The 26,887-nt window shown below is 36.2% G+C and overlaps 1 protein-coding gene across 2 annotated transcripts in view; it reads right to left on the reverse strand.

Moving 5' to 3' along the window:
• LOC136031845 (vang-like protein 2) overlaps window positions 1-26,887 on the reverse strand; it is a 187,967-nt gene that overhangs the window by 30,952 nt on the left and 130,128 nt on the right. For both annotated transcript variants that reach the window (XM_065711693.1, XM_065711703.1), the window contains exon 8: window positions 21,993-22,164. In XM_065711693.1, coding sequence (XP_065567765.1) covers window positions 21,993-22,164 — 172 coding nt within the window. The remainder of the gene's footprint in view (window positions 1-21,992; window positions 22,165-26,887) is intronic.

Here is a 26,887-nt window from a genome sequence, read left to right on the forward strand (position 1 = left end):
TAAGACATAAGGTCATAATCTAAGATAAGGATGTAGATGAATTCTCAGCAGTTTAAAGTGTCTCACAAAAACTTGCTTTATTTTGCCATTTCAAGTCAACCACAAGCAAACTTGAGATCTGTCAATCTGAGAGTTTTTTTTTTAGTTTTTAATTTTTGAGAAAATAAAATTTGAGAGTTTTTCATTTTGACATACAAATCATGCTGCAAGCTTCTAAAGATTAACATAAATAATTTTGGAGAAACATAATTAGCATTTATAATAATGGTACCGTTAATTATATACAGATTCAAATTAACTTTCAAAATTCCCATAAAATAATGACAGCTAAATTTTTAAAGCGTGATAATTAGCAGAAGGCTTGAGAGGACCCTGTTAACAATACGAATAGACAGAAAATCCATTAAAAGAAAAATCCCTTTCTCGCAATGAAATAATGACAATATTTAAAACTGACTTATTGTGAAGGATTAGGATATGGGTTTACGGATCTAATGTCTCAAACATGATAAACGGTACATGCAAAGGAAAAACGGGGAAAACCCAACCCAGAAGAACACCAAACGAAATTTAAACCACACTAAATTCATCATAGCCAAATTCAACTGACGCAATATTCAACCACACAAAACACAGCCCCATCAAAATTCTAGCCCACGACAAATTCAACCCAGCGAAATCAAACTAATGAAAATTTTGCCCGGCGGGAATCGAGCCCTCGTAAAATTATATTTCTGAGTACTGCGTAGGGAGGACTACCTATAGGCGTGAGAGGGAATGCTACGCCCAAAATTCACCAATGCTAAGCTTAACATAACTAAATTGTCCAAGTTTTTAACTTAGAAATTTTGTATAACCCATTTGTGCATGTTATTTAGAGCATAATGGATTCGATGATCTTTTTGTGGAAAAAGACACTTAGTTGGATTGAATATTGAACCCTCAAATATCTAAATTCCATTTCATGAGAGGGAAAAGACTAGCTATTCATTAAATAGTAGTTCCGATCCAAGAACTTGAATTATACCTCACATCTGGACACATATTCTGTGCAAATGTTTGTAAACATCACTAGCCTACAGACTAATCTTCCTCCGAGAAGCATTCCGAGAAAACAAACATACCATGCCGCATTCGGAACGGATAGGACCTTTTTTTAGAGCTCGGAAACGTCAAACGCATCAGAGCCGTTTGAAAACATAAAAAAAAATGAAAGTTCGTGACTCACAGAAGCTAGTTTTCTAAATAGGTATTCAAAGAGGGAGAGTTGAAAATCGGACAAGAAAAATTGGATAATGATTTAAAGGTTTATGCTGGGAAAATTCAGTCCTATCACACTAGAAAAATACTTACTAGTATAATATTGTTTCTAATGCAGCCAACGGTAATCGTAGCAATAGTTAAGTTTGATTCCGCTCGTGAGCTAATGACAAAAAAAAACTCCATAGGCAGTTATAAAGCTTTTGGTAGTAGGGGGCGCTAAATTTAAAAAATAAGGAACATTGATGAAAAATCAGCAAAAAATAAGCTAAAAACAATTTTGGAAGAAAGGAAAAAGGACAAATCCCTTTTTTGAAAAGACCTTTTTTTGCTATTAAAAACAACCGCAAAAGTAACTCAAAGTACAATTTTTGGGTGCCAAATGGCATTTTATGATGTTATCAAGCCGACTCTGAAAAAACAACAACAAAAAGATTGGATATAAAAATCAACTTCTACATGAGTCCTTAAAAACCTTTCTATCATGTCGCCGTAGTCTCCTAGTTCTATTAGTCAGTAGACAATTTAATGAATAATGTTAAGGGGGTTGAAAGGGGGAAATAGAAGAAAGATCAAACAAACACAAAGTAGAAATAATAGGAATTTTTATATATAATAACTTACATTAAATTGTGAGAATTAAAATTAATAATGTTTTTTAAAACTTTTTAAAACAAGCCTAGCATCCTTACTTCAACGAAGTTAAATGCAAGTTTTCACAGCTAATCTTGCTTTTTTGGCAGCTTGCCTCAAGGGTCTTTTTGTAACTGGTTCAATACATATTATAAATTGGTTTAGTAAAATATTTTGTTAGATCATTTTTAGTTAAATTTGAGTATAAAGAATTTAGTGAGTACTCCCCCAAGTACCTGTTCAAAGAAATATTATTTATTTTGAGACTAATTTCGATTGATTCCCGAACCACCTGTTTATACCCAAATCATTACTAATGAGTGAATATTTTTTTAAAAATATAGCGTGGGTGTGATTATTAAATATACGCCAACCTAAAGCAGAATCAAAGGAGTTATTAGAACTATTTGAAATTAATGCCTTGTCTATGTCTTCTTTACGCTGGTGTAGCCATTTTTCTAGATTCTGATGGGTCCTGCCATCACAGTAATTTCCACAGTCGTAAGGTATTTGATAAGCTCCTCTTTGGCCAGTAAATGGGGTTTTATCCTCTCCAGAGTTTAAGAAATTAATGATTTTAAAATTATTAGTGAAAACTACATATAGATTATTTTTTGCACAAACATTTTTTCATTTTGTTGGGATTTTTGGGATATACGGAAGATAGATAATATTTGAGGACTTATCAGTAGCCTCACATTGTGACATATCTTCGATTTTATGGGAATGTCTTTTTAGTCTACGGTTAATTATCTTATTGACAAAAGGAATGGGGTATCCATTACCAAAAAGAATATCTCTGATAAAATTTATTTCTGCATTTATATACGAATCTGAGCAAATGTTCAGGGCACGATCAATGAGAGAAGGTAAAAACTGCTCTTTTAACTTGTGGGGGTGGTTTGAATTAAAGTGAAGTTTATCAGTATTACGAATAATTAACACATCTAAAACCGGTAGTTTATTTTCAATTTCAACTTCTAGGGTAAACTGCAAATTTCTGTCAAGTTTTAAGATGATCTAAGAAATCCCGAAGTTCAGCTTCCCCATAATTCCTAAGTGAAAGTAAGTCATCTATATAGCGACTCAATTAGACGTGTTTTAAAAAGAAGGGGAATTACAAACCTCAGGATTAGGGTTTTTAGCCATCGAGATTATGATAGTACCCTTTTCATTCTTCCCAAGATTTTCCATTCCAGATATGGTGCCCGAAGAACACTTTTTGGGTAAGAAATGATACTTGATGACGATATTATAAAGTCAAATTTGCAAAAAGCAATTTGAAATAAAAATTAGCCTTTAAATGAGCCCTTAGACAGCTCTCCATGATGTTCAACTGCTCCACCCCGCCTTTCCATTCAAGAAATAGCATCTACAACTTTCAAGTTGACTTAAGCTTAAACACCTGATTTCGGACGATAATGTCAGACATTCTGGTTTTCATAAGGTGCAAGTTACGTCAGCTCTACTGTTTTTTGTGGTAGTTCCTCCTCATTTTATGTTTGACTCGATTATTTATTTTAATTTTTGTTATTTGGGTTTCATTCATTTATTAAGTCTTTTATGGTCGTTTTAAGCTTGAAAAGTTATTTGACTTTATTTTTACTCATCCTGGATTTAATATAGTTCTTTACTATTCTGTGAAAACATTTTTTATTGGAAAAAACTTTTCAAAGTTGGTTTCTGTTCTTTTTTAATCGATATCGTCTTTTTCACTAGCTAAGAAAAGACACTTTTAAATCTTGTCGGTTTTTTTCTATGAAAATCCAGATTCCAGCTATGTGTAGGAAAAATTTTGCAAAAAATTCGATAAAAGTCGTGGCGTAATATTTTGGATGGATGAACACGGGGAAAAATGTTCAAATATATGGGTTGAAAATCTGCTTAAGCTTTGGGGTTCTACAAGGCTGGCTGAATCCTAACATCCAAACCGTTATACCTGATTCACTCTTTTGATAACCTGCATGCATATTGCGCCTTATGACTTAGTTTAGCATGTACCCAACATCCTTTGAAAGATTCACCTTAACACACATACTAATTCCAGAAATACTGTAGATACGCCGTTTTAACAACCATATTTAGTTAAACAGCCCCTTAACACGTCATGAAAATTTAAACATAATACCATTTCAACTAACCTGACCTGAACCTGAGACCTGAACCTGACTGAAACCTAACCTGAGATATCGAAAATACACCCTTATGACAAATTTGATTACATACAGCGTATAGCGTCCTTTGATTTAGTTTCACATCCCAGGAAAATACTCCGAAAGTTCTGAAGTAACACTCCTGGCTTATCCTGAGACATTGCACATACATTTTTTTTTTACAATCGGGTACATATAGTACCATTGATTTAGCTTTAACCCTCCCCTTAAACTCTCATTGAAAAACAAAAATTAATACCCTATTTTGTTCCTGAGACATTGTATCCATGACACTTTGAACGAACATAATGCCCCCAAGCCAATCTGATTTAGTTTAATAGTGGTAGAAGCAGAAGTAAGAGTATTAGCATGGGGAATTTCAACTCAATACCCTTAGCCTTTCTTAACACATTGTCAAACATTGCTGATACGTTCTTTAAACAGCCTGCATACAAACAATTGTGTTCTAATTTAGTTAAAAACCCCACTCTACATTTCCTGAAAATTCAGCCTTAATACCCTTAGCCCTAGTAGCAGTAGTAGCAGAATTATGCACAATATGTCGTCTGATTAGTTCAACATTCCCCTCAACATACTTTGAAAGTTTCAAATTATACTCTAAGCTGTTTTTTTTAGAAATTAGTGATACGTTATTTCGACAAACTGCATGCCCATGGTGTTTTTTGCTTTATCCCACTAATATCTCCTGAAGACTTAACCTGAACACCCTTAGCCTCAGTAACAGTAGTCGTAGTCGTAGTAGAAGCAGTAATTGCAGTAGTTGTAGCAGGCCAGTAATGCCTTTTGGTTAGTTTAACATCCCCTGAAAGTTTCAACTTTAAACCACTAAACTGAGTAGTAGCAGAAATAGTCATAGCTATAGTGGTATTCGCAGTAGTAGCGTGCACAACGTAGTATGCTCACACCCCTCAAAATACCCTAAAAGTATTTACTCAATACCCTTAGCTATCCTTAAAAAGTTGCTGATATGTCCTTTCGATAACCTGCATGCAAATAATGTCGCACTTATCTTTTAGCCCGTACACAATCGAGAATTTGGATCTATAGGTACAGGGTTGAAACAACTGAGACGCAATGGAGACAGATAGAAATATATATTATTTGGGCCGTATATTTGCAGATTAGAGAGGGGGGTTAATCATAGCGGGGCTGTATACAAAATGTAACCTAACGTAGCCTACCCAAAATATCATCTAAATATTCGTTAAAATATAGCTATATTGTAGTTTTTCACTGAGTCAAAGCTAATTGTCTTCGTATACAAACAGCAATATACCGGTTAATGTCTGATTTAATAGATCCAAATTCTTGAGCGTGTACTGGCTAACAGATAAGTATCATAATGCCTTTTAACTTGGTTCAACGTCCCCTAGACATTCCTTAATGTCCTTAGCTTCGGTAGTAGTAGTAGTGGTTGCAGTAACAGTAGTGTATACACAGTGCCTTTTGGTTAGTTTAACATTTCCCTCAACATGTCCTGAAATTTTCAACTTAATACTCTAATTCGTTCCTGAGGTATTGCTGATACGGCTTTTTGACAACCTGTATGCATATATTGTGTTTTGACTGGGCATAACATCTTCTAAGCATTTCCTGAAGCTTTCACCTAAATACCTTTAACGTCAGTAGTAGCAGTAGCCATAGATGTAGTAGTAGCAGTAGTAAATAAATATTGCCTTTTGGTCAGTTGAACTTCCTCCTAATCATGCCTTGAAAGTTTCAACTTAATGCCCTAAGCCGTTCCTGAGATATTGCCGATACGGCCTTTCGACAACATGCATTTAGATAATATGTTCGATTCTAGTTCGATTAAATAAAAAAAACAAGTTTTTTTAACTGAAAGTAAGGAGCGACATTAAAACTTAAAACGACCAGAAATTACTTCGTATATGAAAGAGGCTGCTTCCTCATCAACGCCCCGCTCTTTACGCTAAAGTTTGACTCTTTCTCTCAATTCTTCTTTTTAAAACAGTAAAAAACTTTAGCGTAAAGAGCGGGGCGTTGATGAGGAAGCAGCCTCTTTCATATACGAAGTAATTTCTGGTCGTTTTAAGTTTTAATGTCGCTCCTTACTTTCAGTTAAAAAAACTTGTTTTTTTTTATTTAATTTCTGGACGTTTTTGAATCAATGCATGTTTTGATTTTGGCTCTCCGCAGAGGAATAATTAAAACAAAATTTGCATTTTTTTTTTGGCTAAATGGCATTTATCATAATTTTGATTGAATGATTTTGAGAAAAAAAGAGCGGGAGAGGAAGCCTAGTTGCCCTCCGATTTTTTGGTTAATTAAAAAGGCAACTAGAATTTTTAATTTTTTACGAATATTTTTATTAGTAAAAGGTTTACGTAACTTATAAATTAGCTTACGTAAAGAACTTTTGTATTCTCATATTTTTATTACATATATGAGGGGGTTCGCCCCCTTGTCAGATCCTCGCTCTTTACACTAAAGCTAAAATTTTGTCCCAATTCATTAAGAATGACCCCAGAATCACAAAAGCCGTAGAATAAATAGTTGAAATTACTAAAAATACTTTAGCGTAAAGAGCGAGGTATTAGGAGGAGGTGAGCCCCTCAAATGGGTAATAATTTCTGTTTGTTTTAAGTTTTAATGCTGCTCCTTACTTCCAGCTGAAAGAACTTTTTCATATTTATTTTTTCATTTTTTTTTTAAATAATGCTAGTAAATCCTGCGCTCCCTTCATGGAGATTTTCTTCCCCCATGACAAACTATCGATGGAAAGTTCCCCCAGCATATCCCCCTCTTCTCAACCCCTCCCCCAACCAAAAAAATCCTCCTGAAAATGCCTGTACACTTCCCAATAACCATTACTACGTGTAAGCACTGGTCAAAGTTTGTAACTTGTTGCCCCTCCCACGGGGACTGTGGGGGAGTAAGTCGTCCCCAAAGACATAGTTATAAGTTTTTTCGACTACTCTGAATAAAATGGCTATCTCATAATTTTGATCTGTTGACTTTGGTAAAATAATTAGCGTGGGAGGGGGCCTAGGTGCCCTCCAATTTTTTTGGTCACTTAAAAAGGGCACTAAAACTTTTCATTTCCGTTAGAATGAGCCCTCTTGCAACATTCTAGGACAACTGGGTCTATACGATCACCCCTGGGAAAAAGAAAAAAAACAAAAAAACAAAAAAACAAATAAACACGCATCCGTGATCTGCCTTCTGGCAAAAAATACAAAATTCCACATTTTTGTAGATAGGAGCTTGAAACTTCTACAGTAGGGTTCTCTGCTACGCTGAATCTGATGGTGTGATTTTCGTCAAGATTCTATGACTTCTAGGGGGCGTTTCCCCCTATTTTCTAAAATAACGCAAATTTTCTCAGGCTCGTAACTTTTGATGGGTAAGACTAAACTTGATGAAACTTATATATTTAAAATCAGCATTAAAATGCGATTCTTTTGATGTATGTATTGGTATCAAAATTCCATTTTTTAGAGTTTTGGTTACTATTGAGCCGGGTCGCTCCTTACTACAGTTCGTTACCACGAACTGTTTGACATCTCAACACTGGATGAAATTTTCAACTTAGTACCCTTAGTCTTAGTGGCAGTTCTATTAGTAGCATTAGTAATAGTAATGGTAGTAGTAGCATCAGTAGTAGTCGTAGAAGAAGCAATAATAGTAGCAATAAGCACTTTGTGCCTTTTAGTTAGTTGAACATACCCCTTGCCTTTTGGTCGTACCGAAAAAGAGAGTAGGAGAAGGCTGCTTGCCCCTCAGCCAATTTTAACTCTTAAAAAGGGGACTAAAACTTTCACTTTCTAATCGAATCAGCTCCTTCCTAAGTTTCTACGACAACTGCTTCCGCACGAATTGCCTTGGTGAAAAGAAGAAAGGAATAAATAAGATTTAGTGCCCCTTCCCTCTTTACTTAGGCAGCGTGATAGCACTGTCAATGAGGGAGGAGAAACCCTGACAGGTAGTTTTTTTTTTATTATTAAACAAAATCTAGTAGACGTGGATGTATGTTTCATACACACAACATACTAAATCAAAACCAATCTACTGGCAAGTAGAATACCAAGAAAAAGAACAGAAAACATAGAGCTTGGTTTCAAAACTTAGACATTTGGAAAAACCATGCTTGCAAGACGAGGGACCTTCAAATCTTTACCCCCCTCAACCCACTAAAAACTGGATATTTTTAAAACGTTTCCAACATTTTTCTATATAAAAAAAAAAAAAATGCGGTACTTATCTGTTGTAGCGCCAAACACTCAAGTAGAGAAGTTAGGTTAATCCTTTTCAAATACACCAAAGTATGGTAAAAATATAATATTTTAAAGCAATTTTGGGCTATATATTTGCATACTCAGGGGGGGGGGGTAAAGTATAGCTGGTCTGCATGCAAAATTTGTTAGGCGCAATAATTCTGCATATTATGAAGTAAGAACTGTTTTCTAACTCCACACAGTCCAAATACTTTAAACTTCCTCCTCCCCCTGCCCTAATGTGCGAATATATAACCCAAATAATATATTTCCCATCTATTCTGTCACTTGTTTCTGTCTTGTCTCACGCTAAGATGACAGAAACTACCGAAAGAAACCGATTTTACAATGCGTGAATGGATGAATGACTTGAGTGGTCGGCGCTATAACAAACAAGTAACAAAAAACCTTTTATTATTATTATGAACAAAATATACATGTAAGGGGATTCTACAGAAAACTAGTATGCATAAAGAAGTAATGGGACATGACTTTTGCTCAGATCTATAACGTTTCCCACAGAATCTCGGTGTTTTTGAAATGCTTCCAAAATTTTTTTTGTGTTCACCATACACGCCAGCTTAGTTGTTTAATGGATTAACCAGTGAAACCCAATCGATGAAATCCGAATCTATCTATCTTCCTTAAATCAACAATATTCAAAGGGAACAATCTCGAACTTGCTTACGCACCACATAATCTATTTTGACATCTTGGTTTGTTTCAAGGACTATTTTTCGGTACATTTTACCTATATCATTATGACCTCAAGGAAAAGAGTAAAAATCAATTTGACCCCCCTATGATATTGATTATACCCTCAAGAGTAATTTCCTCGATACCGTTCATTTACTAGTCTGTGTAATCTAAATTGTTATACATCTCGCTTATTGCACACATGGAATGGAGCGCATAAAATACCGAGACATACCATGAGCGCAACCAGGAAAGCCTCGGATGGAAAAAATCGTTTTTCCCGACTAAAAGCCCCTATAATAACTCATCAAATAGAGCCATAAATGAAGCATGTTATTATTACAACATCTAGTTTGATAGGGAAATTCAAATATATTTTGAAACAAAGACTTACTGATATTTTTTGTCACTCCCCCCTCTTTCTCTCCACGCAAAAGGCTAAATTGACTAAAAGCAGCTGTTTGAAACGCTTCACCAATGAGTGCATTGACTCTTCCAGGATATTTTTCTAAGCCTTTATCATGAATTGCATTGGCTTCATTTAAAAATTTGTCAGATGCAAATTCCAAGGCGTGGAACATCGTTAGCCATCGGATTGACAAAAATTGGAGTAAGATCCCAAGAAAAGGGCTAATCTTTAACGATAGAATCTTGGCAAAAAAAATTGACACGGAAAAGCACGATGGAATGTCTAAAAGACAAACTACCGAAATTACTTCAATATGAGCATACTTAATCAGAAATTATGACCATAACATAGCCAATTGAAAGCTTCTGGACAACATCACATATTAGTTTAAGTTGTAATAAGTCGATAGATTAAAAAACGACATAGCTTGCCAGCTTTATATAATCAAGCTCGGATGAGGCTACTCATCCGAGCAAATCTGTCAATATTCTAATAACATCAAGTCAAAATCAGTAATTGAAATCAAATCATATCAAATAATAAATCAAGAGAATAGAGTTAAGAGAAACATAATCTCTATCATCTGTTGTACCCAATGGCTGGGAAACATTTATGTATCTAAGAAAACATTTTTTTTTTTGCTTTCATTACATAATAAGCAATTGGAGTGAAAACAGTAAATTCTCCTCTTAATCAACCAAGTTACCTCAAGTTATATAATCAGTGCCAACACTTTCAAATCTTTATGAAAGGTTATTGCTGAAGTGAAAGAGCAGATCTTACAATTATTGTGCAAAATTAACTCCATATATTTTCTTTCTCTTTTCGAGGTATAACAAGGTAGTTCCACTAATATTGTAAGGTGGTTTTCTATTTGATTATTTGTTACCTTAAATAAAAAAGAGCTAAGAGCTCATATGACACTTGTGACGAGGCCGAAAGAGCCAAGAGCCAAGAGTTCATATGGTATGAGCTCTAGCAAAACTCTAAGAATCAATAGACTGATTTAAAACGAAAATCAGAGGCTTAATGCCGGTCGGGATTTAAAATATGAGCTCTGAGTCACGAGGTTCTTCTAAATATAAAAAAGCATTAAGATCCGATCACCCACTCGTAAGTTATAAATACCTCGTTTTTTCTAATTTTTCCTCTCCCTTCAGCCCCCCAGATGGTCAAATAGGGGAAAACGACTTTATCAAGTCAATTTATTCAGCTCCCTGACACGCCTACCAATTTTCATCGTCCTATTACGTCCAGAAGCACCAAACTGGCCAAAGCACTGAACCCCACGCCCTAACTCCCACAAAGAGAGCGGATCCAGTAAAGTTACGTCAATCACGTATCTACAATATTTGCTTATTCTACCCACCAAGTTTCATCCCGATTTCTCCACTCTAAGCATTTCCAAAGATTTCCGGTTTCCTCCTCCAAATCCCCCCAATGTCAACAGACCTGGCCAGAATTTGAAATAAGAGCTCCGAGACACGAATTCTTTCTAAATATCAAATTTCATTAAGACCCGGTCACCCGTTCTTAAGTTAAAAATACCCCAACTTTTCTAATTTTTCAAAATTAACATCCCCCCCCAGAGAACAGATCCGTTCCAATTGTGTCAATCACATATCTATAACTTATGCTTATTCTTCCATCAAGTTTCATCCCGATCTCTCCACTCTAAGAGTTTTCCAAGATTTCCCGTCTCCAAGATTTCTGTTTCCCCCTCCAGCCCCCTGTGTCCCCAGATCCGATTCGAATTGAAAATGAAGCATCTGAGACATAAGATCCTCATATATATCAAGTTTCATTATGATCCAATCACCTATTCGTAAGATAAAGATACCCCAATTTTCACGTTTTCCAAGAATTCCGGTTTCCCCCTCCAACTCCACCCAATGTCACCGGATCTGGTCAGGATTTAAAATAAGAGCTCTAAAGCATAAGATCTCTCTAAATATGAAATTTCATTAAGATCTGATCACCCGTTCGCAAGTTACAAATACCTCATTTTTCCAAATTTTTCTGAATTACCCCCCCCCAACTCCACCAAAGACAGCAGATCCGGTCTAGTTATGTCAGGCATGTATCTCGGACTTGTGCTTATTCTTCCCACCAAGTTTCAATCTGATCTCTCCGCTTTAAGCGTTTTCCAAGATTTCTGGTCCCCCCAACTCCCCCCTCCAATGATGCTGGATCCGGTCGGGATTTAAAATAAGAGATCTGAGTTACGAGGTCCTTCTAAATGTGAAATTTCACTAAGATCCGATCACTCCTTCATAAGTTGAAAATACCAAAATGTTTCTAATTTTTCAGAATCACCCCCCCCCCAAAAAAAAAAAACTCCCCCAAATAGAGCGGATCCGTTCCGGTTATTTCAATCACGTATCTAGGACTTCTGCTTATCTTTCCCACCAAGTTTCATCCCAATCCCTCCACTCTAAGCGTTTTCCAAGATTTTAAGTCCCCCCCCAACTGCCCCATTGTCACCACATCCGGTTGGGATTTGAAATAAGAGCTCTAAGACACGACATCTTTCTAAATATCAAATTTCATTAAGATCCGATCACCCGTTCGTAAGTTAAAAATACCTCTTTTTTCTAATTTTTCCGATTTAACCGTCCCCCAACTCCTCCCAGATGGTTGAATCGGGGAAACAACAATTTCTAATTTAATCTGGTCTGGGTCCTGATACGCCTGCCAAATCTCATCGTCCTAGCTACCCTGGAAGTGCCTAAACTAGCAAAACCGGGACAGACAGACAGACCAACTGACCGACCGACAGAATTTGTGATCGCTATATGCATTTGGTAGATACCAAGTGCCCTAAAAACTATCAGACAAACAATCAAGATGAAATGAGAGTAGCACAAAATAGTAATACAAAACGAATGGGCTGAAACAACAGTAAAAAAGGACTTGAAAGAAAGGAATAAAGCACATTTCCTCTCTTTGTCTCAAGATTAACTGTCTACTGTAGGAATGATAAAAGAGGATACCCATATTGAAATTAGATCAGCCCTAAGTCCAGCAAGCACAGGGAATGTGAATGATTTGAATCTTATCCACAATATGAATATGATAGGCCAGAGCAGGAATATCATATTGAAATTTCATGCAGTATCATCTATGAAACATTTTTAGCTACGCTTGTTCCATGTCAACATTCTGCAAATAAGAAAATCAGATAAAAATCTATCTATTAAACTTTTCCCTCAAGAGTTCATTTACTTTAATGCTTAAGATTAATTTATGAGCAAACTTTCACAAGAAACCCATTTAGGCTAGGCCTAATCTCAGTCCTGGTAATGGTGAACTAAACAGGTATTTGAATGTGTCATAGTCAAGTAGGTTTGACTAAAGCCTAAAGAACCTGAATCAATTATGACAATTTCTCTGTTTAGTGTGTTTAAGACGTCAAAAACAAAATATATGTTATGGTAAAAGCCTAGTATCTTTTGTTCCCTTTCCTTGAGACTGATCAGTTCCTTGAAAAAAAAAAAAAACTAGCCTAGGCTGCTGAATCCGTCCGTGTGGGACAATGCTTACTTTACCTGGGATTTTTTTTTTTGTTTTGTTTCTGAGGCTCAATCCGTTGCTAGCACACATGGGACATGTATTTCAAATTTGTAAATAGAGGGAATGCGATTGCCTTAAGGACAAAGAGAAGCTCAAAATAATACCATTCTTTAGTAATAATGAATAAAAAGAGAAATAAAATATGAAAGTCACTGATGATTTTACCTCAATAACAAGAGCTAAGAGCTCATATGGCACTTGTGACAAGGCGAGAAGAGCTAAGAGCCAAGAGATCATATGGTATGAACTCTAACAAAATTCTATGAATCAATAGATTGATTTAAAAAGGAAATTAAATAAAAAAAAAAGTTTTTTTAACTGACAGTAAGGAGCAAAATTAAAACTTAAAACGAACAGAAATTACTTCGTATATGAAAGGGGCTGCTTCCTCATCAACGGCCCGCTCTTGACGCTAAAGTTTGACTCTTTCTCTCAACTCTTCTTTTTAAAACAGTAAAAAACTTTAGCGCAAAGAGCGGGGCGTTGGTGAGGAAGCAGCCCCTTTCATATACGAAGTAATTTCTGTTCGTTTTAAGTTTTAATTTTACTCCTTACTTTCAGTTAAAACAGACTTGTTTTTTTTTATTTAATTTCTGAACGTTTTTCAATCAATGCATGTTTTGATTTTGGCTCTCCGCAGAGGAATAATTAAAACGAAATTTGCATATTTTTTATTTTTTTGCTAAATGGCTTTCTCATAATTTTGATCGAATGGTTTTGAGAAAAAAGAGCGGGAGAGGAAGCCTAGTTGCCCTCCGATTTTTTGGTTAATTAAGATAAAGGCAACTAGAATTTTTAATTTTTTACGAATCTTTTTTTTAGTAAAAGATATACGTAACTTATAAATTAGCTTACGTGAATAAGTTTTGTATTCTCATGTTTTTATTACATATATGAGGGGGTTCGCCCCCTCGTCAGTACCTCGTCCTTTACACTAAAGCTTAAATTTTGTCCCAATTCATTAAGAATGACCCCTGAATCACCAAAGCCGTAAAATAAATAGTTGAAATTACTAAAAACACTTTAGCGTAAAGAGCGGGGTATTAGGAGGAGGTGAGCCCCTCATATGGGTAATAATTTCTGTTCGTTTTAAGTTTTAATGCTGCTCTTCACTTCCAGCTGAAAAAAACTTTTTCATATTTCTTTTTTTATTTTTTTTTTTAAATAATGCTAGTAAATCCTGCGCTCCCTTCATGGAAATTTTCTTCCACCATGACAAATTCCTCGATGGAAAGCTCCCCCAGCCTATCCCCCTATTCTCAACCCCTCCCCCCAACCAAAAAATCCTACTGAAAACTCCTGCACACTTCCCAATAACCATTACTATATGTAAGCACTGGTCAAAGTTTGTAACTTGTAGCCCCTCCCACGGGGACTGTGGGGGAGTAAGTCGTCCCCAAAGACACAGTTATAAGGTTTTTCGACTACGCTGAATAAAATGACTATCTTAGAATTTTGATCCGTTGACTTTGGGAAAATATTTAGCGTGGGAGGGGGCCTAGAAGCCCTCCAATTTTTTTGGTCACTTAAAGAGGGCACTAGAAATTTTCATTTCCGTTAGAATGAGCGCTCTCGCAACATTCTAGGACAACTAGGTCGATACGATCACCCCTGGGAAAAAAAAAACAAAAAACAAACAAACAAACAAATAAACACGCATCCGTGATCTGCCTTCTGGCAAAAAATACAAAATTCCACATTTTTGTAGATAGGAGCTTGAAACTTCTACAGTAAGGTTCTCTGATACGCTGAATCTGATGGTGTGATTTTCGTTAAGATTCTATGACTTTAAGGGGGTGTTTCCCCCTATTTTCTAAAATAACGCAAATTTTATCAGGCTCGTAACTTTTGATGGTTAAGACTAAACTTGATGAAACTTATATATTTAAAATCAGCATTAAAATGCAATTCTTTTGATGTAGCTATTGGTATGAAAATTCCATTTTTTAGAATTTTGATTACTATTGAGCCGGGTCGCTCCTTACTACAGTTCGTTACCACGAATTGTTTGATAAGAGGCTTAATGCCGGTCAGGATTTAAAATAAGAGCTCTGAGTCACGATGTCCTTCTAAATATCAAAATTCATTAAGATGCGATCACCCACTCGTAAGTTATAAATACTTAATTTTTTCTATTTTTTTTTTCTCCCTTTAGCCCCCAGACGGTCGAATCTGGGAAAACGACTTTATCAAGTCAAATTGTGCAGCTCCCTGACACGCCTACCAATTTTCATCGTCCTTGCACGTCCAGAAGCACCAAACTCGCCAAATCACTGAACCCCTCTCCCCAACTCCCCCAAAGAGAGCGAATCCAGTACGATTCTGTCAGTCACGTATCAAGAACACTTGTTTATTCTATCCACCAAGCTTCATCCCGATTCCACCACTCCAAGTGTTTTTTCCAAAATTTCCCCCTCCAACTCCCCCAAATGTCAAAAGATCAGGTCGGGATTTGCAATAAGAGCTCTGAGACATGAATTCCTTCTAAAAATCAAATTTCATTAAGATCCGATCATCTATTCGTAAGATAAAAATACTCCAATTTTCACATTTTCCAATAATTCCGGTTTCCCCCTCCAACCCCCCTCAATGTCACAGGATCTGGTCGGAATTTAAAATTAGAACTTTAAAGCACAAGATCCTTCTAAATATCAAATTTCATTAAGATCTGGTCACCATTTCGTAAGTTACAAATACCTCAATTTTCAAAATTACCCCCCCCCTCCAATTCCACCAACGAGAGCAGATCCAGTCCGGTTATGTCAGCCACGTATCTTGACAGGTTTCTATTCTTCCCATCCAGTTTCATCCTGATCTCACCGCTTTAAGTATTTTCTAAAATTTCCGGTCCCCCCAACTGCCCCCCCAATTACACTTTATCCGGTTGAGATTTAAAATAAGAGATCTGAGTTACGAGGTCCTTCTAAATATGAAGTTTCATGAGGATCCGATCATTCCTTCGTAAGTTAAAAATACGTCATTTTTTCTTATTTTTCAAAATTAACCCCCCCCCCAATAGAGCGAATCCGTTCCAATTATGTAAATCACGTATGTAAGACTTCTGCTTATTTTTCCCACCAAGTTTCATCCCGATCCCTCCAATCTAAGCGTTTTCCATTATTTTAGGTTCCCCCACCCCAAAGTTCCCCCAATGTCACCAGATCTGGTCAGGATTTAAAATAAGAGCTTTGAGACACGATATCCTTCTAAAGATCAAATTTCATTGAGATCCGATTACCCATTCGTAAGTTAAAAATACCTCATTTTTTCTAATTTTTCAGAATTAACCCCTCCCCCAACTACCCCAAAGAGAGCGGATCCGTTCCGGTTATGCCAATCATGTATCGAGGACTCGTGATTATTTTTCCCACCAAGTTTCATCCCGATCCCTCCACTCTAAGTGTTTTCCAAGTTTTAGGTTTCCCCCTCCCAACTTCCCCTCCCAATGTCACCAGATCCGGTCAGGATTTAAAATAAGAGCTTTGAGACACGATATCCTTCTAAATATAAAATTTCATTGAGATCCGATCACCCGTTCGTAAGTTAAAAATACCTCATTTTTTCTAATTTTTCCGAAATAACCCCCCCCCCCCCCAACTACCCCAAAGAGAGCGGATTTGTTCCGTTTATGTCAATCATCTATCTAGTACTTGTGTTTATTTTTCCCACCAAGTTTCATCCCGATCCCTCCACTCTAAGTGTTTTCCAAGTTTTAGGTTTCCCCTCCCAACTCCCCCCCCCCAATGTCACCAGATACGGTCGGGATTTAAAATAAGAGCTCTAAGACACGATATCCTTCTAAACATCAAATTTCATTTAGATCCGATCACCCGTTCGTAAGTTAAAAATACCTCATTTTTCCTAATTTTTCAGAATTACCCCCCCCCAACTACCCCAAAGAAAGCGGATCCGTTCCAATTATGTCAATCATGTATCTGGGACTTGTGCTTATTTTCCCCATCAAGTTTCATCCCGATCCCTCCACTCTAAGTGTTTTCCAGGATTTTAGGTTTCCCCCCTCCAACTCCCCCCAATGTCATCAGATCCGGTCAGGATTTAAAATAAAAACTCTGAGACACAATATCATTCCAAACATCAAATTTCATTAAGATCCCATCACCCACTCATAAGTTAAAAATACCTCATTTTTTCTATTTTTCCGAATTAACCGGCCCCCCACTCCCCTCCAGATGGTAAAATCGGGAAAACGACTATTTCTAATTTAATCTTATCCGGTCCCTGATAAGCTTGCCAAATTTCATCGTCCTAGCTTACCTGGAAGTGCCTAAAGTAGCAAAACGACAGACAGACAGACAGACAGACCGACAGACAGACCGACAGGATTTGCGATTGCTATATGTCACTTGGTTAATACCAAGTGCCATAAAAAAGCGAAAACAAATCACGCATGGAATGTCAACCGCATTTGAAGAAAATCACCAAAAATCACCCAATTAAAGAAGAAAATCACCAAAAATCAGCAAATTACAGAAAATCGCAAGAAAAATCACCAAGGGAATGAAAAAAATCACCAGATCTAGTGATAAATCACCAGCAGTGGCAAAACTTGGTGTGAATATATTGTCTCTGACCCACAAAATTTTTTGTGGGTCTGCTCCTTTTGTTTTTGTTGCTCCACTATTTTTCTTAGTCCTTTTGTGTTATAAGTTCATTTTTTATTCCTAAACCTGCGGCGCCAGGTTTATTTAATATTTGATTTTCCGCTACTCTTTTACGTTACTCCATCATGAAGTTTTCGATGACTGCTGAATCTTCTTTTGAAGGAGTCAAACTTTTAGGGATACCGTCCCCAGGAAGATCATTCCAGATCAAACAGATCATTCTGTCGGTTGGACAATGGGGGCACAATAACAGAAAGCTTTAGGGAATGAGGTGTATTCCTCATTGAATTAATGTACTAGCAGAAAACAGCCATCGACACTACATCAAACCTTTCACTACCAGACTGGAGAGAGTCAAGGAGAGCTACTAAACCTTCCCTATTCTGGATCTTTTGAAGAGGTGCCAAAAATATTTTCGTAGCATCAGCATACAGCAAGCATCTACGCTCGGGGATGGCTTTGATGCAAGACTTGCAAAGTGGGATGATCGGGCAGGGCGAAGAAGGTTCTCGCCGAATCGAGAGGGTTTTTCCGAAAGATATCTGTAGAGAAGGAAGTCAGCTCCTTTGTTATCATTGCATTGAAATTGACCACCCATTCATTAGGTCACTTTTCAGTTTCTGAAAATAAGTCTGTAGGGCAGGAAGACTTGGGTTGGACATTCGTGTTTTGGAATGGCTATGTGTGCCGTAGAGTCGTTGGCAAAGTGAGTCAGAAGGCTTGCATGGTAGTCTCCAATGTCATTTACGTAGAGAATGAAAAGTGTAGGTCGCAAGATTCTACTCTGGGATACACCTGCTTTGATTGGATAAACGCAGGAAGTGAGCCCATAAAGAACCACCAATAGTAAACGATCAGAAAGAAAGAATCTCGATCACTTTTAACAGACGTCAGCACACAATATGTGCAGAAAGGGTCCAGAGCAAAAATACACACGTAAAAGCCACGGCTAAGATCAAGCTAATTTGGCATTGAAGATTTCATATGGCACTTGTGACGAGGTCGGAAGAGCCAAGAGCTTCTTCCCACCAAGTTTCATCTCGATCTCTCCTCTCTAAGCGTTTTCCAAGATTTCCGGTTTCCAAGTCAGCTGATCCGGTCGGGATTTAAATTAAGAACTCTGTGACACGAGGTCTCCTTCTAAATATCAAATTTCATTAAGATCCGATAACCTGTTCGTAAGTTAAAAATACCTCATTTTTTCTAATTTTTACGAATCACCGAATTAGGCCCACCCCAGCTCCCCAAAAGAGAGCGGATCTGGTCCAATTATGTCAATCACGTATCTAGGACATGTGCTTATTCTGTCCACCAAGTTCAATCCCTGTCTCTCCACTCTAAGTGTTTTCCAAGATTTCCAGTTTACCCCCCCAATCTCCCCAATGACACTGGATTCGTTAGGGATTTGAAATAAGAGGTCTAAGTTACGAAGTCCTTCTAAATATCAAATTTTGTTAAGATCCAATTACTCGTTCGTAAGTTACCTCAGTTTCTCTAATTTTTCCAAATTAACCCCCCCCCCCACCTCCATCAACTCCCCAAAAGAGAGAAGATCCTTTCCGGTTATGTCAATCACGTATCTAGGGCTTGTGCTTATTTTCCCACCAAGTTTCATCCCGATCTCTCCATTCTAAGCATTTTCACGAATTTCGGGTTTCCCCCTCCAACTCCCCCCAATGTCACCGGATCCGGTCGAGATTTAAAATAAGAGCTCAGAGACACGATATTCTTCTCGTGTTTTAGAGCTCTGAGGGAAATGATACAACTGAGTATTTTGAAATGTATTCTTTAGAATTGGGGTAGCATAAAGCCTATGCATAAAGCCGAAATTCATAAGCCATATATATTTTAAGTGATGATATGACAGGCCTATGAGGGGAAAAATGAGGTATTAATGAAATCAAATTTCATTAAGATCTGATCACCCGTTCGTAAGTTAAAAATACTTCATTTTTTCCAATTTTTCATAACTAACTGTCCCCTCACTCCCCTCCTGGATGGTCGAATCTGGGAAACAACTATTTCTAATTTAATCTGGTCTGGTCCCTGATACGCCTGCCAAATTTCATCCTTAGGGCCAGTTTGGTAGTGCCCAAACTAGCAAAATCGAGACCAACAGACCGACAGAAATTGCGATCGCTATATGTCACTTGGTAAATAACAAGTGCCATAGAAAAATAGGTATGCTGTCACGACCCTTGAATTTGGTCACATCAAGGCGCTGCAGAATGCAAAGGACTTTAAGAGTAGAATTAAATAAAGAAAAACTAATTTTTTTAGCTGAAAGTAAGGAGCGACATTAAAACTTAAAACGAACAGAAATTACTCCGTATATAAAATGGGTTGTCCCCTCCGCAATCCCTCGCTCTTTACGCTAAAGCTTTTAATTGTTTTAAAAAGTAGAATTGTGGCAAAGAGTCAAACTTTAGCGTAAAGAGCGAGGGATTGCGGAGGGGACAACCCATTTTATATACGGAGTAATTTCTGTTCGTTTTAAGTTTTAATGTCAATCCTTACTTTCAGCTAAAAAAATAAGTTTTTTTTTTATTTAATTTCTGAACGTTTTTGAATTAATGCATGTTTGGTTTTGGCTCTCCGCACATAAATTATTAAAATGAAATTTGTATATTAATTCTTTTTTTGGCTAAATAGCGTTCTCTTAGTTTTAATCAGACGATTTTGAGAAATAAGGGGTGGAGAAGGAGGCCTAGTTGCCCTCCAATTTTTCGGTTGCTTAAAAAGGCAACTAGAACTTTTAATTTTTAATGGACGTTTTTATTAGTAAAAAATATACGTAACTTATAAATTAGCAACTTACGTAACAAACTTTCATAATCTTATATTTTTATTATGTATACAAGGGGGTTTGTATCCTCGTTAATACCTCGCTCTTTACACTAAATCTTAAGCTTTGTCCTAATTCCTTAAGAATGACCCCTGAATCAGAAAGGCCGTAGAATAAATAGTTGAAATTACTAAAAATACTTTAGCATAAAGAGCGAGGTATTTATCTCCTCCTAAATACCTCGCTCTTTATGCTAAAGTATTTTTAGAACCCGTCATATGCGTAATAATCTCTGTTCGTTTTAAGTTTCAATGCTACTCCTTCCTTTCATTTGAAAAAACGTTTTCATGTTTATTTTTCATTGTTTTCTTATAATAATGCTAGAAAATCATGCGCCCTTTTCCTTGAATTTTTCTTCCCCCATGACAGATTCCTCCAAGGAAAGATCCTCAAACATAGTCCTCTCCCCTCAGCCCCACCCCCCCCCCCCAAACAAAATAAAATCCCCCTGAAAACGTCTGTACACTTCCCAATAACCATTACTATATGTAAACACTGGTCAAAGTTTGTAACTTGCAGCCCCTCCCCCAGGGATTGTTGGGGAGTAAATCATCCCCAAATACATAGTTATTATGGTTTTCGACTATGCTGAACAAAATGGCTATCTCAAAATTTTGATCCGTTGACTTTGGGAAAAAAATGAGCGTGGGAGGGGGCCTAGATGCCCTCCAATTTTTTTGGTCACTTAAAAAGGGCACTAGAACTTTTCATTTCCGTTAGAATGAGCCCTCTTGCGACATTCTAGGACCACTTGGTCGATACGATGACCCCTGGGGAAAAAAAACAAAAAAACAAACAAATAAACACGCACCCGTGATTTGTCTTCTGGCAAAAAATACAAAATTCCACATTTTTGTAGATAGAAGCTTGAAACTTCTACAGTAGGGTTCTCTGATACGCTGAATCTGACAGTGTGATTTTCGTTAAGATTCTATGGTTTTTAGGGGGTGTTTCCCCCTATTTTCATAAATAAGGCAAATTTTCTCAGGCTCGTAACTTTTGATGGGTAAGACTAAACTTGATGAAACTTATATATTTAAACTCAGCATTAAAATGCGATTCTTTTGATGTAGCTATTGATATCAAAATTCAATTATTTAGAGTTTTGGTTACTATTGAGCCGGGTCGCTCCTTACTACAGTTCGTTACCACGAACTGTTTGATAATTCACAACATCAATTGCAGAATCGGTTTGATCAGAGAAATCAGCAACTTCTTTTCCGTCGCAGTCCTGGTTTAAGAATCCGGCAAACACCTTAGCAAGAAAAATCTATTCTTCCAGCTCTATGAGAATTGGCAGTGCTTATGTGAATTTTGTTCTGGTTGGTCAGCCTTTTCATAGTGAGTGTTAAAGCAAGGTTTGCCCAAGCTGAACGCCAGGATCCACTTCGATGGGATATAGCTTGAAATAGAGGTAACAATGGCCTACTGGTGGTATTAATAAATAAATAAACTCTGAATTCTGAAAAAAACACGCTAGAATATACGTACCAAAGCTTGAATTTTTTTGTCTTTGTCTATTTATGCTTTGAATTTGACTTTTACCTTGATCTTGATCCTGGAATCTCTTAACATGAGTGAATGCCTCGTCTGCAGCAGTGAACAAACGAGCACGTCTTTTCTTCAGCCTTCTTTCATATTCATATTCTTCGTAAAAACGCTCATTATGACTTGACTCTTTGCGACGACTTGTGGTAGACATGGTCCGTTGTCCTGACTGAAAAAAGAAAGAAAAAGAACATTAGATACATCAGAATACCTTCATATATGTTGTCCAAAATAAAAAAAGCATTAAACAAAAAAATAGATTAACTAGACAGTACTATCCCCCTTTGGATCCCAATACATACATAGCGTGATGTACTATTGGAATTGCCAGCCCCTCCTATAGGCCCTTTGGATCCAAATACACACACATCCTATTAGTCCGAGCACACACATATACCATTACATTAAGCACCATATACTCCCACCATTCCTATGACTATTTGGGGTTGCTAGTCCCTCTTATCCAGCTAAAACTTTCTAGAAGAGATTTAACATTTTCTGGGAACAATATATGCATATTTTCTTGACTAAATTCTTCAAAGGTTACAAGGGCACACGTTATCGCAATTTCCGGTTGACACCTAATATGTACTTTAAGCACACATATTCCATTACTTTAAGCACACACATATCCCATTACTTCAAGCACACAAATATCGTGTTACTTTAAGGACGCACATATCCCATCATTCCGAGCACACATATGGAATTATTACAGCTTCCGGTTGATAAGAAAATTTCTGAAAACATTATAATCTGAGCTTTTTTTTACCAAATATGTTGTTCAATAGTTGAAGTGACATGATGTCTAATAAACGTAGTTTTGATATGGATTGTAATATTATCGGGTTTGCATATGAGTTTGGGTCCCCACCTTCCCATCCAGGGCCCAATGTTCCAAACCAGGGCCACAATGTTCCCAACCTATAGAGGTTAGTCATAATTTTCACAATTAGAAAAATAATGGCTGTAGTAACCTTTTTTTATTTTTTGACTTAAAATTTTTGAGACTTAGTATTAAGGATTATTGCTTAGTATTTGGGTATGCATAAAGTCGAAATTAATAAAGTCATATTTATTTTAACCGATTATACGACACCACTATGAGAAAAATGATACAATAAGCCTTCTGAAAAGGATTGTTTAGTATTGGGGTATGCATAAAGTCGAACTTAATGAAGTTAAATATATTTTAAGCGATGATACAACAGGCCTATACTGGAAATATACTGGAATTTTGATAAGTATTGTTTAGTACTTTGCTATGCATAAAGTCGAAACCAATAAAGTCATATACATTTTATGCGATGCTACGACAGCCTCATGGGAGAAATAATACGATAAAGCCTTGTGAAAAGTATTGCTTAATATTGGGGTATGCATAAACTTGTATATATTTTAAGCAATGATACAACAGCCCTATGAGGGAAATGATGCAATTAAGCATTTTGAAATGTACTGTTTAGTATTAGGGTATGCACAAAGTCGAAATTCATAGTGATATATATTTTAAGCGCCGATATGACAGGCCTATGAGAGAAATGATACAATAAAGCCTTTTTAAAAGTATTGCTTAGTATTGGGTTATGCATAAATTCGAAAATAACAGTCGTATAAACTTAAAGCCATGTTACAACAACCCTATAAGGGAAATAATACAATAAATCCTTAATTGGTGACTGAGCATCAACAAATTAATAAAAAGAACTTTTGCATACAAAAAACTCAACTAGTAAGTAAATTAAGAGTGGCTTAGTTACTCACTGAGTATCGAAAATTTAATAAAACACCTTTGGCTACAGTACGCCTAGGTAGTTGATAAATTCCGAGTGTTTTACTTGATGACTGAGTACAAAAAAAAGCACTTTTGACTACAACAAAATCAGCTACTTGGTAAATTCCAAGTCCTTTTTTTGGTGACTGAGTATAAAAAATTAATGAAAAAGCATTTTTGCATAGAACAAACTCAGCTACTTGGTAAATTACAAGTCTTTCAATTGGTGACAGAGTATAAAGAATTAATAAAATCACTTTTGCATAGAACAAACTCAGCTACTTGGTAATTTCCAAGTCTTTTTATTGGTGACTAAGTATCAAAAATTTATAGAAAAAGCACTTTTGCGTTGAAATCCTTTAAAACAATGTAGCATAGGTAGACCTAGGGTTGCGGTATTTGTGGTGGTTTCTTCAATGCAAAAATTGCTTTTTTTAATAATTCTTGATGCTCAATCACCAATTATAATACTTGGAATTTACCAAATAGCTGAGTTTGTTTTATGAAAAAGTACTTTTTTTATTAATTCTTAATACTCAGTCACCGATTAAAAGACTTGGAATTTATTAAGTAGCTGAGTTTGTTCTATTCAAAAAGAGATTTTCTTTTATTTTTTTTAACACTAAGTCACCAATTAAAAGACTTGGAAATTACCAAGTATCTGAGTTTGTTCTATGCAAAAGTTTTTGATGCTTAGTCATCAATTTAAATACTTTGAATTTACCAAATAGCTGAGTTTGGTCTATGCACAGGCACTTTTTTATTATTTTTATTTTATACTCAATCACCAATTAAAAGACTTGGAATTTTCCAAATAGCTGAGTTTGTCCTATGCAAAAGTGCCTTTTTATTAATTTCTGTTGCTCAGTCACCTATTAAAAGACTTTGAATTTACCAAGAAACTGAGTTTTTTCTACAAAAAAAAGTGCTTTTTATTAATTTTTGATACTCACTCATTAATTGAAAGCCTTGGAATTATTCAAGTAACTGATTTTGTTCTAAGCAACAGAGCTTTCTTATTAATTTCTGATACCCGGTCACCAATTAAAAGACTTGGACTTTGCCAAGAAACCAAGTTCTTTGTAGTTGAAAACTCTTTTTATTAAAAGATTATTAAAAGACTATTAAAAGAAACCAATTAAAAGACTTGGAATTTGCCAAGAAACTGAGTTTGTTGTACTCGAAAGCTCTTTTTATTAATTTTTTTTGGTACTCAGTCAGCAACAAAACACTCGAAATTCATCAACAACCTGAGTTTATTGTAGTCAAAAGTGTTTCTTATTAAACTTTCGATAATCAGCCAGCAATTAAGACACTCTAAATTTACTTACTAGCTGAGTTTGCTGTATACAAAAGTGCTTTTTAATAATCTTTTGATATTCAGTCACCAATTCAGGTTTTATTGTGTCATTTCCCTCATAGGGTTGCCGTATTATCGCTTAAAATATATACGACTATTATTTTCGACTGTGTACATACCCCAATACTAAACAATACATTTCAAAATGCTTTATTGTATCTTTTCCCTCAGAGGGCTACTGTATTATCACTTAAATATATACGACTTTATGCATACCTCAATACTAAGCACTATTTTTCAGAAAGTTTATTGTATCATTTCCCTCACTGGGCTTTCATATAATCGCTCAAAATATATATGACTTTATTAATTTCGACTTTATGCATAGCCCAATACTAAACAATGCTTTTCAGAAGGCTTTATTGTATCATTTCCCGCATAAGGCTGTCGTATCATCACTTAGAATATATATGACTTTATTAATTTCGACTTTATGCATACCCCAATACTAAACAATACTTTCTAGAGGGCTTTATTGTATCATCTCCTTCCGAAGGATGTCGTGTCATCACTTATATATACAAATTTATTAATTTCGATTTTATGCATACTGAAATACTAAGCAATAATTTTGAACATTCTAAGTCAAACAAAGGGAAAAATGTCGCTACAAACATTATTTTTCATGGGGAAAATCACGACTAACATATGTAGATCATCTTCATTTCGTATTTGAAAATATCACAAGAGAATTTCTTTTGTTTTAAGTATTTTTATGTCATTTTAAGGTATGTGAAAAAAAGTTGAAAAAATTTCTTAAGTAGAAAAAATTAAAACATCTAAAGTTAAAAAAATAGGGCAGAGCAAAAACTCGGGGCGGGGGCATTGAGGCCCTGGAGGGGAACATGGGGCTCCTGTATGGGGGACTCGGGGCCCTGTTAGGGACATTGGGTCCTGGATGAGAAAGTTGGGACCCAAACTAATATGAAACCCGGTAATATTAAGAGTCTATATCAAAAACTTCGTTTATTAGACATCATATTCCTTCAAACTCACTTCAATTATTGAACAACATATCTGGCAAACGAAACTAGGATAACAATGCTGCCAGAAATGTCATTATTAACCAGAAGTTGTCATAGCGCAACATTTGTGCTCGGAGTGATGGGATATGTGGGTGCTTTGAGTAATAGGATATGCGTGGGCTTAAAGTAATGGGATATGTGTGTGCTTAAAATAATGGAATATGTGTGTGATTAAAGTGCATAATGGGTATCGACCGGAATATGTGCGCTTGTAACCATTGAAGGGTTTTGTCGAGAAAATATGCATATATTGTTCCCCGAAAATGTTAAATCTTTCCTGGAAGTTTTTAAGCTGGATACGAGGGACTAGCAACTCCAAATAGTCGTAGGAATGGTTGGAGTAAATGGTGCTTAAAGTAATCGGATATGTGTGTGCTCGGACTAATAGAATATATGTGTTTAGGGATCCAAAGGGCCTATAGCAGGGGTTAGCGAATCCAACAGTACATCGGGTATGTGCGTATTGGGATCCAAAGCGGGTATACTACTCTAGACCTCAATTAGATTAGGCCTTCATATCAACTGATTACATATATAACGAGATATCCTCCTCGGCAGGATATATATAAGATTTGTTAATAATTGATTTTAAATATACAATGAATAAATGGAACTAATCCTACACAGACCCATAGACCTTTAAAGGAGCTGTAAATAAAGGAGGGAGGATACTGCCCCTGTCCCCAAACAGTGGCATCAAATGAACAAATTTTCGGGAGCTGGGACAGTGGTT

This window comes from Artemia franciscana, chromosome 1, assembly GCF_032884065.1.
Source record: "Artemia franciscana chromosome 1, ASM3288406v1, whole genome shotgun sequence".
NCBI lineage: Eukaryota > Metazoa > Arthropoda > Branchiopoda > Anostraca > Artemiidae > Artemia > Artemia franciscana.